At 38.8% G+C, this 18474-nt stretch overlaps 1 protein-coding gene across 1 annotated transcript in view; it reads left to right on the top strand.

The window, feature by feature from the left end:
* sdr16c5a (short chain dehydrogenase/reductase family 16C, member 5a) overlaps positions 1-7341 on the top strand; it is a 61546-nt gene extending 54205 nt beyond the window's left edge. The window contains exons 7-8 of the mRNA XM_026313658.1: positions 6143-6742; positions 6982-7341. Of these exons, the coding sequence (XP_026169443.1) occupies positions 6143-6239 (97 nt within the window). The 3' untranslated portion in view covers positions 6240-6742; positions 6982-7341. The remainder of the gene's footprint in view (positions 1-6142; positions 6743-6981) is intronic.
* The last annotated feature ends 11133 nt before the right edge of the window (positions 7342-18474 follow it).

The raw sequence follows: 18474 nt of genomic DNA on the forward strand, positions 1-18474 counted from the left end.
TTGCAGCTGTAACTTCATAGTGGGTCATATCTGACAACCCTTATTCCCCCTTCTAGTTGACGAATGGATCAATAAAAACATGGGATATATAAAAAGTACGTGTGCTTGTGACAGATTAAAAGTACAAGAATTGTTTTATAGTTCAGCATCAATGCCCAAAGCACATCCAAATGTCATCAACTTTAAAAATATGTTTTATGTGCAGGTGTATGCATAAACATACATGTTTATAAATTAAGAATAGTATTTCAATTCATGTCATAGTCTGAGCTTCTGCAAAAAGGACTGGGCATACACTGTCAAAAACACATTTCACTGTGTTCCAAAGCCACCACTCGTGTTTTTCCAACAAGGAGTCAACAACTCTCTCAAAATTATTCTGTCTGGGTTTCAAGACAGCTATTGAAATGCCTCATTGTATATAAATACATATACAGTATAAATAATTATATTCTGTTGGACAGGATTTGATATATGTAGTCAAAGATTTACTGAACACTGTTATCAGCTATCACGCAGCTGCTCCTGTATGCACGTATATTCACTTTGTGAGTCACAGTCAAACTATAGTTTTGATCAGCAGTTGGCAATGACCTCAGATTAACAGGTAGTATTTATGAGCTGCTGTTCTGCTCCTCCTTCACATATTTGAGAAGAACAATAAATTAAAAAATATTCCATTCCATTCTGCACAATATCAGGAAGCCTTTCAGCAGCCTTTTTATCGTTTAACTAATAAGAGGCTTCTGTGGTTCTCTACCAACAAGAGCTGATCAAAATATTTAACATCTCTGAGCGTCCTGCCTGAGTTACAAAGACAGCCTTCTATCGTCTGTAATGTCATGTGCCTCACTCATTTTAAATTTTAATTGTGCCAATAACACAGCGCTTGTCATTAATCTTTGCTGATTTTGCCTGTGATGATCCGGCTATTTGACAGAAGGAGCCAGTGGATAGATCATCACAGGGATTCAGATGAGACGACAGACAGCAGAGGACACGCTCAGTGTCCCGAGGGACGAGGCACTGGTGATATTGGCATGCATGTGGCTGTGGTGGGCATGGCCATTGAGACTGTAGACAATTGAAAGTTCTTGTCAGTCTAAACATTTGTGTCATATATCATTAGCGATTTCTCTGTTTTAAAGTCGATTTGAAAACTTGGTATTTAGCTCGGATGCAGTGTGGAGATTGCGCTACACAGTAGAGAAGTGTGAAATACACACTATCTGTATATCTATGTACTGTGTGTCTTCACCACAGTACTTTACACCACTCAGCAAGCCCATTCTTAAAATGGGACAGTTTTTCTGTGTTTGCCATGTTCTGAATGTGAACAGAAGAGGATAGTAAACTGCATTTATTTCAGCCGTGGAACAGTAACAATAAGTTAAAATAATTAAAATATAGAAATTCATATTTCATTAGTTTGTTTCATAGAGAAATTTGTTAAAAGAACACAAAAACGCCTAGATGTTCGTGCATACTTTAACTAGGCAGTGCTCTGTAAAAAGGGTATGTGACGTAAACTGCCTGCAGGGTGACAAGACTTCCCTTTTGTTTTTGTTTTGTTTTTTTATCTCCTCAGTTATGAGTAACAGAACCTTCTTGAACTTCAGAACCTTCAGAACCTTTCCTTGCAGAATTTCTGTCTTTTCAGTTTAAAGAAATAGACATTTGTTCCCCATGTCCTAACTATTTTTGCCTTAAATACACTAACCAGCAGTCAGGGCAGCAGTGGTGTTTGTCAAGTGTTTTGTCTCGATAAGATAAAGATAAGAAAATCTTCATTTGTCCCACAATGGGGAAATTGCATTGTTGCAGCAGCAAAGTACAAGTACACAGCAGAGTGCCAAAAGTAGCAAAGATGTGAGATAAATAAGAAATTTTAAAAAACAAAAATTTAATTTAATTAAAAATAAATTAATTTAAAGCTACAAAAACTATAAGTGTGTACAATATGTGCCTATGTGTATGTACAGTATATGGACATCAATAGATAAATAAATAAAGAGGTAGTTTTTTTTTGTTGTTGTTTTTTTGGCCTCATGTAACTTTAAACCTTAGTCAGGCATCCCTTTCACGTCTCCAGCTGGTCCAAAATGCAACGACTCATCTTTTAACTGGAATGCAAAAAAACGAGCACATCACACTGATCCTGGCTGGACTTCATTGGCTGCCAGTGTCTTTTAGGGTTCATTTTAAGGTTTTATTATTTGTTTTTAAAACTTTAAATGGCCTTGCCGCATCTTATCTCACTGAACTCCTTCACCCTTATACTCCTACCCGCTCTCTTAGATCAGCCGACCTCCTGCTTCTTGACGTGCCAAAAACGAGGAGGAAGCTCCATGGAGATAGAGCTTTCTCTATTGCTGCCCCAAGGCTGTGGAACAATTTGCTTAAAACTTATTTGTATACTCAAGCCTTTGGACAGGTGTGATGGATTGGTTATGGACTGTTTTTTACTGTTTTATTTTTATAAAACTTATAACCTATTATTATAATTTTTATTTATTCTTTTATATTTGTTTTTCTGTTTGTTTTGGTGTACGGCACTTTGTGTCAGCTCTTGCTGTTCTTAAAACGCCTTATAAATAAAAGTTATTAGTATCATTATTATTATTATTATTAAACAGTAGATATCCATGCCTTCATCATCCAGCAACTGTCTGCACAGTCTGGCCACACTAGGCTAAGTTAGAAACACATCAGTCTCTGCTTTGCCTTCACAGCAGGAGGAGAGTGTAGATAACTGATGGCACTTCCCGTCATCTGACCCAAATCACTTGAACGTGTAATATCATTGACGTAAGATGGTAATAAAAATGTGTGTGATAACCATGACTCTGATAGGTAAAACCCTCAGTGCTTTAGCTCAATTGTTTTGCCTTTTAATTATATTTGATAAGAGAGCATTCTGGAGATGTTTCCTCTGTTCTCATATTCTTTTTTCTTTCTCTCGCCTATTTGTCTGGGGACAGAACCATTATTCTCTATTAGAAAGCTCTTGAAAACACACAACTCACACAAATGCAGATAGTGCCTCGCCTGTCACCTCTGTTAATTTTACATAAAAGCTATTCTATTCAAGCTTTTAATAATGTGGTGTTGTATTATCTAGCCTTGTCTCTGCTCCCTCTATGAAGACAGTCTTTGTTAATCAGAGGTCTGTTAGTCATTCAAAATCTGCTAATACTGGCTGATTTAGGAAGAGATGCAGGAAGGCATCATTCAGGCCCTCACAAATTATTTAACAGTCTTTTTACATTAGCACAAATGATTTGTTCCATTAGGAGCTGTTTGAGAAATTCATTCTTATTATCAGCACGAACAATGAATCAGTCTTTGGAATGTCTGCCTGGTTTTAAAGGACTATTCTGTCAATAGATGAATAGATAGATACATTATTCATGCCCCATGGGGGAAATTCAGATTGTCCAGCAGCTCTTATATTTACTTTACACAGAAATTTTACTATATACAATATCAACAGTTGATGTTAAAAAGTCCAATGGCTGTGGGGACAAAGGATCTCCTCAACCTCTCAGTTCTGCAGTACAGTTAGATGAGCCTCCCACTGAAGCTGCTACACTGTTCAGTCAGTATATCATAGAGGGGGTGTTTATTATTGTCCATTATAGCAAGCAGCTTCCTCCGTGTCTGCTGCTCCACCACATTTCTTAGAGGGTCCAGCCCCCTGCCTAGCACAGAACTGGCCTCTTTCAGTTTGTCCAGTCACTTACAGTTACACCTACAGTTCCTGTCCATAATGCCACTCCCCCAACATACAGCAGCATAGAACAGTGTACTTGCCATGACAGTGTGGTAGAACATGCACAGAATGTTAGTGTAGGGCAGGGAAGCTCAGTGCACCGATGGTCCTCGGGCAGTCTAGGCCTATAGCAGCATAACTAACTAAGGGATGGTTCAGGGTTGCCTGAAGCCAGCCCTAACTATATGCTTTGTCAAAGAGGAAGGTTTTAAGTCTAGCCTTAAAAGTACAGAGAGTGTCTGCCTCCTGACCCAGACTGGGAGCTGGTTCCACAGGAACCTTGATAACTTCGAGGCTCTGCCTCCCATTCTACTTTTGGAAACTCTGGGAACCACAAATAGACCTGCACTTGGAGATCGAAGTGCTCTATTTGGATAATATGGTACTATGAGGTCTTTAAGGTATGAAGGAGCTTGATCATGAAGGGATTTGTATGTGAGGAGAAGGATTTTAAATTCTATTCTGTATTTTACAGCGAACCAACCAAGAGAAGCTAGCATAGGAGAAATATGATCTCTGATGTCCTGTCAGGACTCTGGCTGCAGCAATCTAGGTTAACTTTATGGAGTTACTGGGACATCCTGATAGTAATAATTTACAGTAATCTAGCCTTGAAGTAACAAATGCATGGACTAGTTTTTCTGCATCATTTTGAGATAGGATGTTCCTAATTTTGGCAATGTTGCGCAGGTGAAAGAAGGCAGTTCTAGAGATTTGTTTTGTGTGAGAGTTAAAGGACATGTCCTGGTGAAAAATAACTCCAAGGTTTTTCACAGTAGTGCTGGAGGCCAGAGACACAGAGCTATTCAGACTTGCTGCCATTCAGATCTCAGATGTTTTGAATTTTCCAATTTAGCACTTTACAATCTATGCACAGGAATTGTACTGGTGATGCTAAAACAAGCAAAACCCATGAATCTTAATTTCACATAAAATGCTGATAACTAAGGTTTTCAGCACTCTTACTTCCTGAAATATGATGGTCCCCTTGATAATATAACAAATTTAGGTTTATGTTATTTAGGTTTATGTTAGGGCTGGGCATTAAAGAATTTATTCTCGAAAGATCCTAATCAATAAGAATTAATTTATGTTATTTTTTTAATCGTTAAATCGTTGTCCTATTGTACATTAGAAATACAATTATATAGCTTTGGAAACAAAATATGAGCAAAATAGGAGCTTAACTTCACACACTTTGCCACCACATCAGACATAATTTGGCTGCACAGCAGAGCCAGACATGAGCCTAATAAACATATATGTTAAACCATGTTGGCCAAAGAAAGTATCAGGTTATTGATTCATAAATAAAAGGTACACCTTTTAATTTATGCAGGATACTATCCTAAACTGAACATACCCATTCATACCAAATTCAAATTGAATCAAAATCAAATACATTCCTTTCACTTTGTAGTCCTCTTAAGCCACTTTCAGGCATACACCGTTGTTAATTTAATAATCTCATGTTTGAATAAACACATTTATGTAAAAGTCACCACAGCAGGACATAGTAACATTATTGACATGGCTGCATTGACAAATGAATGCATATCTATCTAGATTCTTTACAGCTTGTGAGAGAATCTCCTTAACCTTAATGTGTTTAAGGTTTAATACAGTTTCTACCATATCTAACTACCATGTCTAACATATCTCATTAAAAAAACTTAACACATTAAGAAAAACCTTAACACATTTGATTTTGGACTTCTTCGTTTCCTTCAGGGGTCGCCACAGCGAATCATCTGCCTCCATTTAACCCTATAACATATTTGATTTTGGACATGTGCCTTTAAAAAATGTTCCATGGTGTCTACATTATGGCACTGCTGAGATTGTATGCACTTACTGTAAGTTCCTTTGAACAAAAAAATGGTTCTGCATAAATAGTTATCTCAGATTTGTTTGTATTTAGCTAATGGACGGTGTGGACACATCAGATCATTAATTTGTTCAGTAAACTTGTTGCTTTAAGTAAACTTGAAACATTGGTTAGATAAAGTATGTTTTGTTGGCATCAACAAAATGATGTGATTTTGTTTTTCATAATTACAGACAATGGAATTGAAATTTAAATAAACAGCATAAGAATTAAGCCTTAAATTACTCCTTAGATCATGTTAGTTCCTCTGGGATTAAGTTAAGTTATTATTCTTGAAGATGCTGTACAGACCAACTTTTACTATACTGAAATTAGTATAGCAAATCATTAAATGAGAATTAAATCTTCTCTCAGTTACAACTAAATTTGCATTTAAACTTTGTAAATCTAAACCGAACTTATTACCTAAACAAACCCAAAAGACAAGAACCAGCCACAAGGTCTGGAAGGCCACCTGACTACTTTGTTGTTTCTCTCCACAGCATCCTCCCCATGAAGCAGGGCATTCTTCTGGGCCAGTTCCTAGGAGCCTTCAACCTCATGGACAAGTTCAAGGGACGTGCCATAAAGCAGGAGTGAAAGAGGAAACTGAAAAAATAATTGTTTACTTTCAGTGTCTTCATTTCTGTTCAGTTCTTACTGTCTCAAATCTCATTCCATAACAGTCTGTGATGATTTCTGATGATTGAAATTTTCATGTTTTAACATATTGTATTCCCAAATACTGAATGCCTGTTATCTCTCTATATCTTACACTGTATAATTCATGTTTTAAAATTTTATATACTTAATGCAATTATCTTTAAATTACATTATAATTAGTGAAAATAAAATGTGATATAGGACTTTGTGACTGTTTAGAAAATTACATGTTCTGACAGATAAAAAGGTAATTGAAGGATTCCTTATATATTATGAAAATTTGGTGTCATGTAGGCTGAACAGTGGATTAGTGATTTGCACTGTTGCCTCACAGGAAGAAGGTTCCTGGTTTTCAACCCAGGAGTGGCCTTTCTGTGTGGATTTTGCATGCTTGCATGGGTTTTCTCCAGGCACTCCTCCCAAAGTCCAAAAACATAGAAGTGAGTGTGAGTGATCTACTGGTGACCTGTCCAGGGTGTACCCCTGCCTGGACAGCCTCCAGCAGATCCCTGTGACCCTAAATAGGAATAAGGTATATATAATGGATGGATGGATGTTATATAAGTGTTTGTAAGGCCTCTTAAATTCAGCTAGCCAACATTCTTGACCACATACTTAGCACCATTCCTGATGATGCAGTAATATCCATCCATCCATCCATCTTCTTCCGCTTATCCAGGGCCGGGTCGTGGGGGCAGTAGCCTAAGCAGTGATACCCAGACTTCCTTTTCCCTGGACACTTACTCTAGTTCTTCTGGAGGGACACCGAGGCATTCCCAGGCCAGCCCGGAGACATAGTCCCACCAGCCTGTCCTGGGCCTCCTCCCGGTGGGACATGCCCCAGGAAGGCGTCCAGGAGGCATCCGGAACAGATGCCCGAGCCACCTCAGCTGACTCCTCTCAATGTGGAGGAGCAGCAGCTCTACTCCGAGCTCCTCCCAGGTGACCGAGCCCCTCACCCTATCTCTAAGAGAGCTCCCGGCCACTCTGCGATGGAAGCTCATTTCAGGCGCTTGTATCCGAGCTCTTGTCCTTTCGGTCATGACCCAAAAAACGTAGGAACGTAGATTGACCGGTAAATCAAGACCTTTGCCTTTTGGCTCAGCTCCTTCTTCACCACAATAGACCGGTCCACCAACTGCATTACTGCTGCCAATGCTCAGATCCGTCTGTCAATCTCACGTTCTGTCCTTCCCTCACTCATGAACAAGACCCCAAGATACTTAAACTCCTCCACCTGAGGCAGGATCTCTCCCCTGGCCTGGAGATAGCAAGCCACCTTTTTCCGGTTGAGTACCATGGCCTCGGCCTTGGACATACTGATTCTCATCCCAGCTGCTTCACACTTGGTTGCAAACTGCCCCAACGCACGCTGGAGGTCCTGGCTCAATGGAGCCAAAAGGACAACATCATTCGCAAAAAGCAGAGATGAGATCCTGTGGTCCCCGAACTGGACTCCCTCTGGCTGCGCCTAGAAATTCTGTCCATAAAAATAATGAACAGAACTGGTGACAAAGGGCATCCCTGCCTTGGTGGTCCCTCTTTTTAAGAAAGAGGGATCACACTCCTCAGCTTCCCTGGGAAGGTCTATGCCAGGGTGCTGGAGAGGAGGATCCGGCCGAAGGTCGAACCTCAAATCCAGGAGGAACAATGCAGTAATATATGAAAGCCAAAACAAATTCATGGAGCAGCCACAATTACCAGTGATTCAAAACAGGGCAATAGAAGGAGCAACATTTAGGAGACTAGATAATTAAAGTAACTGAATTAGCATATAACTTAGTATTTATGATCCAAATGTTACTTGTATTTGTACTTGTTGTATTTGCCCAGAATTTGACATTAATAATTGGATCCATCTCTAGAATACAAGTGTCTTTTTTTTACTTTGTCACCCATCATTAATGGAATACAAATATCAACATCTTCTGGACTGTTATCACTACAAGAGAGCACTGTAGATTTTAGTGGACATATGTTCTTTATCTATAAAAGCTGAAAATACTGAAATTTCATACTGTTATTGTGCTGTTATTACGAGCTCTGATATGGAGTAATATTCTCTTATATTGTAATAATAAGACTATTTTGAGCATTTTAATATAGAATAATAGAATAGAATAGAATAATATAATACATAGAATTTATATGAGGTTTTTGGGCACAGTTTTGTTTTATTTCAGTGATTCATAATTTAATTCATTTCATATTAAAAACCAACCACAAGGGCCAAGTGCTCATACTCAGGAAGAGTAAACCCTGCTAAAAGGGTTTCTTACATATGCGATACCTCATCTTGTGATGTTTAGAAGCTGATGCGCCACAGCACTCAAAGCATTTCAAGTGAATTCAGACTGAAAATGAAGGAAGTCTTCATCATATGTTACTTACAAGTCTGGTTTGTTGTTGCAGTCCGTCTTTATTTTCAAACACCAATGTACTGAATAGGTTATCTCGCAAACTAATCTGAAAAGCTTCCAATCAGTTTACTCTGTGTTTTGCTAGAAATTGCAGCTGTGTTTTAGCACTGTAATAATGCCTATTAGTTAGCCATTGTGTAGATATCATTTAGTTATTAATGCAACAGGGAGGTTGTGTTTTACCTTGATTGTTCAGCTTGCAGACAATAAAGTGCTTCTTTCTAGTGGGTGAAAATGTTTTCACATTTCCAGTAATGTCTATAGCTTTTGCACTCAAGATATCTTCATTTTCATGTATAAGGGTCTATCATTACTAGCATCTAACAGAATGTAATTGTGATTTTAATCCAGATATCACAAATTCTTTTAATTTAAAAAGTTAATAATTGGTGTGTTATTATTAATCTGTCATATATGTCCTGATTCTCACTGCATGAGTTCATGTAGAAATTAATGCTTTTGTATTGGACTAATGTTATGTCAGAAATTCAGAGTGTTTTAAGTATGCATCTATTTGTACATTTTAACGTGTGTCCTGTGTTTCATAGCTGTCTCACAAAGTTAACATATAAATTACTTGGGAGGGTAGTTTTGAATATTGTGATCAATAAAATTTCCTATTTCAGATATTTGGTTATTGAGTTTTGGATATATTATTAGCATTATAATCGTCCTTTTCAGAGTACACTGAAAATTCACAGTCCCATCACATTATCTATTAATGTATAAAACTTTCTTCTGTCAAAGTTACATTCAATGACTAATTGGCACAATATAATTTACAGTTTGATGTGTTTTGGTTGTTTGGTTGATTTTTACTCTCCTAAGGCCTTTATACACCAGCAATGACACGAATAAACATTACGAAAAAGTGAAAAATTCGGAGGCAAATTAAACAGCAAAAATAGCATCTCTGTTTGAGCAGGATAGGAACAGAAAATGTATTTGTCCATATTTAGTCATGATTCTCAGACAAATGGCAATAAACTGTAATGATATGTTTTAATTGCGCATTATTGTGTACTATTGTATAATGTTAATTATACAATTATATTATTTATTTTTTATTTATTTATTTTATTTATGACTGATTGATTTGATTTTTGAGTTGATTTATGACTTATTTATGATTTTATTTATGATTTATTTATTTATTTTATTTATTATTATTATTTATTTTATACAATTATATTATTATAATTATACAATTATATTGTATAATGTTAATTATATATATTATATATAATTCAATTCAATTTTATTTGTATAGCGCCAAATCACAATACAAATCATCTCAAGGCACTTTACAAAAACTAAAACTAAAAACCCGACAATTTCCTTATGAGCAAGCACTTGGCGACAGTGGAGAGGAAAAACTCCCTTTAACGGAAGAAAAAACCTCCAGCAGAACCGGGCTCAGTTTGGGTGGCCATCTGCTTCAACCGGTTGGGGTGAGTGGATAGAGCAGAGAGAAAAGAACAGCAACAATAAACAACAAATAGACACTGCAGGTTGGTGGGACCAGTAACTGCACATCAGCGATATACAGCTCCAGGACCAGGGACACCTGCAGAAGGTACAGAGAGAACAGAGAGAGAGGGAGAGAGCACAAACTAGGTGAGAGAGAGAGCACAAGGTTAGTAAGATTCAATGGTGGAATATACATGAGGTGGGAGGAGAGAAGAGAGGGGAGGGGAAGGGAAGTGGGGGGGGTTAGGGTAGGGGAGCTCAGTGCACCGATGGTCCTCGGGCAGTCTAGGCCTATAGTAGCATAACTAAGGGATGGTTCAGGGTTGCCTGAAGCCAGCCCTAACTATATGCTTTGTCAAAGAGGAAGGTTTTAAGTCTAGCCTTAAAAGTATAGAGAGTGTCTGCCTCCTGAACCCAGACTGGGAGCTGGTTCCATAGGAGAGGAGCTTGATAACTAAAGGCTCTGCCTCCCATTCTGCTTTTGGAAACTCTGGGAACCACAAATAGACCTGCACTCTGAGAGCGAATTGGTCTATTGGGATAATATGGTACTATGAGGTCTTTAATGTATGAAGGAGCTTGATCATGAAGGGATTTGTATGTGAGAAGAAGGATTTTAAATTCTGTATTTTACAGGGAGCCAATGAAGAGAAGCTAATATAGGAGAAATATGATTTCTCTTGCTAGTTCCTGTCAGGACTCTGGCTACAACATTCTGGATTAGCTGGAGGCTTTTTATGGAGTTTATGAGTTACAGTAATCTAGCCTTGAGGTAATAAATGCAACATAATGACTTCTGTTATCTGTCAGTTAGACAGGCTTGAAGTCTGGTTAACTGGTTTGTGTTAACAGGTTTAATAGATAGATATAACTGAGTGTCATCTGCATAGCAGTGGTAATTAACAGAGTGCTTCCTAATGACATATCCTAAAGGAAGCATGTACAGGGTGAACAGAATCGGTCCTAGCACGGAGCCTTGTGGAACTCCATAACTAACTTTTGTTCGTGTGGAAGGTTCATCATGGACATGAACAAACTGGAATCTGTCCGATAAATAGGATTGGAACCACTTTAACTCTGTTCCTCTGATACCAATCACATGCTCCAGTCTCTGTAATAACATGTTGTGGTCAATGGTGTCGAATGCTGCACTAAGGTCTAGGAGGACAAGTATTGAAACAAGTCCATTATCTGAGGCTAAGAGAAGATCGTTGGTAACTTTCAACAGTGCTGTTTCTGTACTATGATGTGCTCTAAATCCTGATTGGAAATCTTCAAATAGTTCATTCCTGTGTAAGTGGTCTGATAGCTGCTTAGCAACAGCTTTTTCTAGGATTTTAGAAATAAATGGCAGGTTGGATATTGGTCTATAATTAGCCAAGACTCCTGGATCAAGACTAGGCTTTTTGAGTAAAGGTTTGATTACTGCAGTCTTAAAGGCCTGTGGTACGTAGCCTGATACTAGAGATAAATTTACCAAGTCTAATAAAGATGAGTTCATTAATGGCAGGGTGTCTTTAAGCAGTCTAGTCGGGATGGGGTCTAAGAGACACGTTGATGATTTCAATGAACAAATACTGATGTAAATTCAGAGAGATCTATGGGAGAGAAGCAGTCTAAACATAACTGAGGTCCTACAGATGATTCAAGAGCTACTGTAGTAGAAGATTCATTTATTGCAGGTATAGGAAGCATCTGCTGAATTTTATCTCTGATAGTTGTGATGTTGTCTCTAATGTTGTATTATGCCATTAGATAACTAGGCCCTAGATTACTCACTGGCAAAGGGTTTCACATAGTCACTGTTGTCCGCAAATTACTGAGTAGGATATAAACAGACCACATGACAAAGCCCTTCAGCTATCTTTTACCATACATTGCCCTTGTCCTCATAACACGGTGTCATGAGCTGGTGTGTGTGTGGAGGTGCGGGAGAGAAGGTAGGACCCAATTGCAGGACAAACGAGGTTTTTATTTCCTCCTGGGGACTCCAGGGCACAAAACAACAACAGAAAAAAACGGATGCGACCGTAAGCTCCCCAGACCGAGTAAGACGGTCGGGACTAAGAGAGATCGGGTGAGACGGTCGAAACTCAAAAACACTTCCACGAAGTAACATCGACTAATACGACTACAACTAAATCTGACTAATGCTTCGATGGGGAACAAAGGAAAGAGGGAGGTATAAATACAGAGAACACAAAGGTGATTAACACAGGTGAACGGGATAAACAATAAACCACAGGTGAAACTAATGAACACAAATAGTGAACGTGAAGCTGCCGGGGACCAGTGCACAGGGAAAAGGAAGTCTTTACAAAATAAGAGTTCCCCGGCAGGAAGTCCCAAAGGGGAATCATAACACACAGTCCACCAGGTTGAATGTTTTTTGTGTCAGGATGTACAAGCTGCATTGTGATTAGTCCGAGGTAGAAGTCTGTAACGCAGCAGAACTTGGTATTGATCCAATAGAAGTAAATACAGACTAATATCACTGATAGCAATGCAGATACTTTTTAACTAATAAAACAGGCTTATGTACTTTCATGTAGGGGAGATCAGTGTTGTCGTGATTTATTTGGTGAATGCATCATCAATATCATCATTATTATCTAAATAAGTTTATATGACCACTAAATGATAATTATTTTATGATGTGCATGTCAAACTCCAGGACAGATTTTAATTAAAGTCTTTAGGCAAATAAAAAATTGGGGTTTTTTAAAGTTACTGTAATGAAAAAGAATTTCCTCATTGAAATGAGAAAGTTTTAAGTCTTTAAATGCAATACGGGCAGTATTGTTTTTCTTCTGATGGCAGTAATATGAAGAATATCCAATATGACAAAAATATTATTTTCACTACTAACTGTCAGCTACCTGTTTATTCTTCACCTCTCTGAATACGGCTCTCTGCCAGTGTTCTCTGTGCCTGGGGGCTGGGTCTGTGTGTGTTGGAGGTATTTCTCTGTTTCTTCCACAATTCAGGGTTCTCTTTTTGTGGTATTTCGTCTAAAGATTAGTGGTGTTGTCGCTTTAGTGAACAGTCTTACACATCATGTGTGCCATCATGACACTATCATGTTTTCACTCGCTCCCTGCAGTCAACCACATAACATTGGAGAACAAGGTGAACAAGGTCAATACAGATACCAACGTTGGTATTGATACTATCTCTATTTGGATTGTTCCTCCCAACCCTAGGCAGATATGTTTCTGTCACCAGCGAAAAGTTGGTAAAATCGACCATGGGGGCGAAAAAAACAAATGCCACATTTTTTCACAGCGAAAATCCATTGTTGATATGAAATGGTCTATTGACAACTTATTGGTTCTAAAAATATTATTGAGGCATGAAGTAAATTGCTCAGGAATTCGCCTCTGGTGTGTAAAGGCCTTTAATGCAACAAAATAGTTTGAAGTCTGGCCTGCTGGTCACTGATTAATGGCTGCTGTTTGAATTTCAGTATCCCATATACTCCCAGATCTCAACAAAGGCACAAACACCAGCCACAGGCTTGGAGTGATTCATATTTTTAAAACAGTCAGTCCATTGCACTTCCTGAAAAGAATCCCCTCCACTCAACCACATTCACATATAGGAAGATTTCATTTGAGGAAAAGCTGGTTTTAATCTGCAGTCATTATTTAAGTAAGTAATTTACTAAGTAAGTAGTAAAAATCTACAAGAAAAAAGATACAATAGTGATGATGATGAGAAAATTGAACACATACAAAAAATGTTTTTATCATAAAAAACATTTATGAATGAAAGCAATGAGCCTTTGCTTTGTATTTCCTTCCATGTTCCTAGCCCAGGTCACACAAAGCAATGAAGTGGAAGACAGGCAGTGGATACATTTGGTTTATTTTGTCTGAACATTGTGGCTTCTTTTGATATGGTCTTTCTATGCCGCGTACATTACTGTTACTGTTCTAACCAACGTGCCTGCACTAACTACTATATTTATGGTATCTATTGTTGTTTTGTTTGCTAGTAATCAAAGTAATATTGGACAGCACTTTTGCACTTCTGTTACATTATTGCTATGCAGCTGTATGATGCTCTAACAATGTTTTGTTGTTATTTATAACCAATGTTATTATCACAATGACAATAAAGCATTGAATTGTCATTGTGATAATAACACTGACAAGGGCAAACGCGCTGCCTCAGCCAAAACACATTCAAAAGAGAAACGCTGCAATAGAGGTGCACCAGGCCTGTAGGGGGAACACCCCCCCCCCCCCCCCCCCCCCACACACACACACACACACACCCACACCCATGTCTCCCAACGTTCTATGACACTTTTGATTACGTGAACAAATTTAATAAAACATTTGTAGCACATTGTGCATATGAGATCAATCATCAGAGGATGCTCATTCTGTTGCAATTCAAACCTTATTATAGCTGCGTCTCATTGCACAGCCTCCGAAATGAGACACAGCGTCTCTAAAAGTTAGTCAAACCTTGTTCATAGCATCCCTCAATTTGGGGTCCCCTTACAGGCCTGGCGCACTTCTGTTGCAGCATTTCTCTTTTGCATGTGTTTTGGCTGTTATGGTGTGTTTGCCCTTGTTGGCCACCATAACTTTTAAAAAGATAAACAGGAAAATAATTCAGTTGTTTCTGAAAAATATGAGGAGATAAATATGGGAGACTGATCTACTAAAGGCCTCTGTTTATATTTCATACTAATTTTGTCATGATACTACTGTCTTTATATTATTTACTTTATAAAGCAACAATTATTAGTATATAGTATAACTGTTAAATCATTAAAACCCTTAGATGTATTTGTGTTTTAAGTAAACTGGGTTCATTGTTCATTTGTTTAAGGTTTAAAATAGCAAATACAATACAACTTAATGACACAAAAGGTTTTTACACATCTCATTTTACTAAAATCCATAGATTTTAGTGTTACTTGTGCAACATTTCACAACATATAGTTGTGTGATGTGACCATGGCGGTGATGTTGGGTATTTTCATTCCCATCTATAAAGGTATCCATGGAAACCTTCTCCTAACTACAACTGGCAGCTGCAGCTGCATCCTCATGCTCGAAGCTTTTTTGGATTGTCGTCTTTACTGAAATCTGATGTTCATTCTGAGCAAAAATCAGGTTTGTAGTATCTATTCTAGCAAATCTCATTCATCTCTGTTACATCAACAGTGTTTATTTGAGCTTGCTGGGAGCTTTACACAGCACAGGAGAAAGCTCTGCTCGCTAGGATGAGGCCACGTGCACTAAATGTGTGGCATAAATCAGTGTCATCAATTAGTTCCAGCAAAAAGATAGCTGGAGCAATGGGACAACTGCACAAGGATGCAATATAGATAAATCAAATCAGCACATTTAGTTCGTTCAAGTGGAAATGGCCACTACATTTTTGAGGAAAATGGAAAACTATTTTGGACAGAGCAGTTCTGACAAACATTGCTCAAAGTGGAGGAGCTAATAAAAATGTATACTTCCCAATTCTGTGTTCACCTGAGACAGGTGCATAGAATAGATTTTACAAAGTGATTCCATTCAAATAAAATGGGAAACTATTTTTGGAGTGAACCTCAGTAGTAAAGCTTTAGGGAAAGACACCTTTCGACCTAAATCTTTCTAATTGTAGTTTCTCTTTCAGTGTAAATGTCAAACATTTAGGAATGTAATTTGTTAATATTCATTAATGTCCATTTTGTCCAGCAAAATATGTATTCTATTTTAAAAATATCAGCCCCTTATATCAATGACAACTGATGAATTTGGGCATTAAGTTATAAGCTGAAATACCTCATTCTACATGACCTCTAACCTTGTCTCAACATGGGAGTGAGGGAAAGAAGCAACGTAGAATGCAGAATACTGGACATTACTGTGTTACTGTTGTTGTGCCTGCAGGTGGCAGTGCTGCAGTGCTCATCAAGCTTCAAGGCTGCTCTGACAATAGATCCAGTAAAGCTTAATGCTGATTCCAACAGGCAGTATCACTCTTGAAAACAGTGCAGAAGAGTAAAGCTTTAATGTCCTCACGTGGCTTACTGACAGCAGTGGGGTGGGGTTGGAGGAGCTGAGTATCTTACTATAAATTACTACCACAATCAGCTGCCTCTTCATTCATTATCCCCTTTGCTCCCGGAGAGCACTGTGCGGTATACACCGAGCAACTCAGCCGCCGTTCAGAGCGAGACCGCTGCCCCGGCTATGGAGACGCCGTGACAGATTCCCACTGCCAGCAATTACTTTAACCAATGTGCGCTCGCTCAATAATAAACCGTATGAATTTAAACTGGGCGGTGTATGAACGGGACTTCAGACAGAGCAATATTGTGTGCACTACGATCAAAGCGGACAGCAAAGCTCTTATGACTCTATTGGCGGGGGTCTGTGTATGTTTATCGATAACAGATGGGCCACACAGCATTGTGTACGGGAACAAGTGTGCACACCTGATTATGAGATTTTAGCCGTTTCTTTTACACCAGGGGTATTCAACTAAAATTTAAAGAGGTCCAGTTAGAGAAAATTTCTTGAAGCAAAGGTCCGGAAGATCATAATGTCTAACTAGTTAGTGTGATATATATTTAAGTAGCCTAGTAGTTTTATCAACATCTGCATGTAATCAACACCTGACTGTCAAATCAAATGAATTCAGTACAATTCAAAAACTTTCTGACAATATTTATTGTCATGTAACATACAACTGAACATATCTGTATGGCTGTAGATATGTATAATGTTCTCTCATTAACTAAGTTCTCGCTCTTTCTCCGTCTCACTTTACAGTTTCTCTCCCTTTGTTTTCTACATGTATCGCTCTCTTTCTTTTTCTTTGTACTGTCTTTTAATGCAGTGTTGCCAACTCGTCAGTAAGGAAAGTAGCTATTGGATGTCCTAAAAGTCGCTAGAAGTCGCTGAATGACGTCGTCGCGTAATTTGCATAATGTCCATGGCACATGCTGTAATTGTGATGGACGCTTTTGCCAACTTCAGAAATGGAAAGTAAGAGACAATTGTGATTCTTTATAAGAAATAAGGGACAGAATAAGAGACACTCAAAATATTTGTACTGTGCCATATAATGTAGCATGACGGCCTGCAGTTAATAAGTTCTCAGAACTAAATACATTTGCCTTGCTGTAAATGACTGAGGCTGTTTGAGTCAAATGCAGTGATTTATTTTAGACAAAGAACATTTTACTTTTTATTTTATTTTATTTTTTATTACGCCATGCATAGTATAGATCACGCACACACATGATCGCACGCGCGATTCATTTGCAGTCGGGACGCGGAGTCGTGAACATTTCCTGCTGTGACTGCAGCTGGGAGGGAGGGACTGCTGCGAGAGGACTGGGCCGCCTGTGAAGGCTTTGGGACGGGGGAGGGGCTCGCGGCTGCAGCTGATTTGCCGTCTTACTGCGGCAAATTGAGAAGTGTAAGAATGGTGCAGTACAGACACATCAGAGTCTCCAAAAGTCTCAAGTAACACCAGAAAAAGTCTGGTGTCGCTTTTAAAACAAAAAGTGTCGCTAGAGGGGTCTGAATACTCGCTAAATATTGCACAAAGTCGCTAAGTTGGCAACACTGTTTTCATGTGTAACTTGCCTCTAGCGCTGTTTACACTGTAGAGTCGTAATATTTACCGCCTAGGATGCACAGACTTGATTGGCTGAGTGGTATCACGTGGGATGGCTCAACTCGCATGCAATTGGTCTGTGCGTTTCCACCACTGTAAAGTCTAAAAAAGCTGCTCCGGTGGAAATAGAAGCGCCCCGTTAGGTTTTAAATCACAATCTTCTGTTTTGGCTGTACGTTCGGGTCCGTATGGGGCGGCTTCTGGATCCGCACCCGGACCGCGGTCCGCGTGTTAGTGACCTCTGTTTTAGACCCTTATATCTCCCTCGGGAGTTTGGACAGATTTCTGGCCCAAATGACGAAGCAGAGGGGGACAGGACAGACAGAGCTATAACGACATGCTCACCCGCTCTGTGGGCCAGCCAATCCTCATACTTGGAAATTTTAACTAATGCGAACTTTCTCAATATATATCAACCCCCCAGCAGTACGTAGACTGCCCCACCTGCCTGAATAAGACACTCGACCTTTTCTATGTGTAGTAGGACTAATTTTGTTAGAACTAGGATAGCCAATCACCACTAGGGGTGCAGTATAAAGACAGCTAGTTTACTCACTCAATTAGCAGCATCTTACACGTTGCCGGTACCGGCTTCAGGTAGGCAACTGGTAGTTGCTATGTGTATTTTCTTAACATAGTTG

Source organism: Mastacembelus armatus, chromosome 17 (assembly GCF_900324485.2).
Source record: "Mastacembelus armatus chromosome 17, fMasArm1.2, whole genome shotgun sequence".
Classification (NCBI taxonomy): Eukaryota; Metazoa; Chordata; class Actinopteri; order Synbranchiformes; family Mastacembelidae; genus Mastacembelus; species Mastacembelus armatus.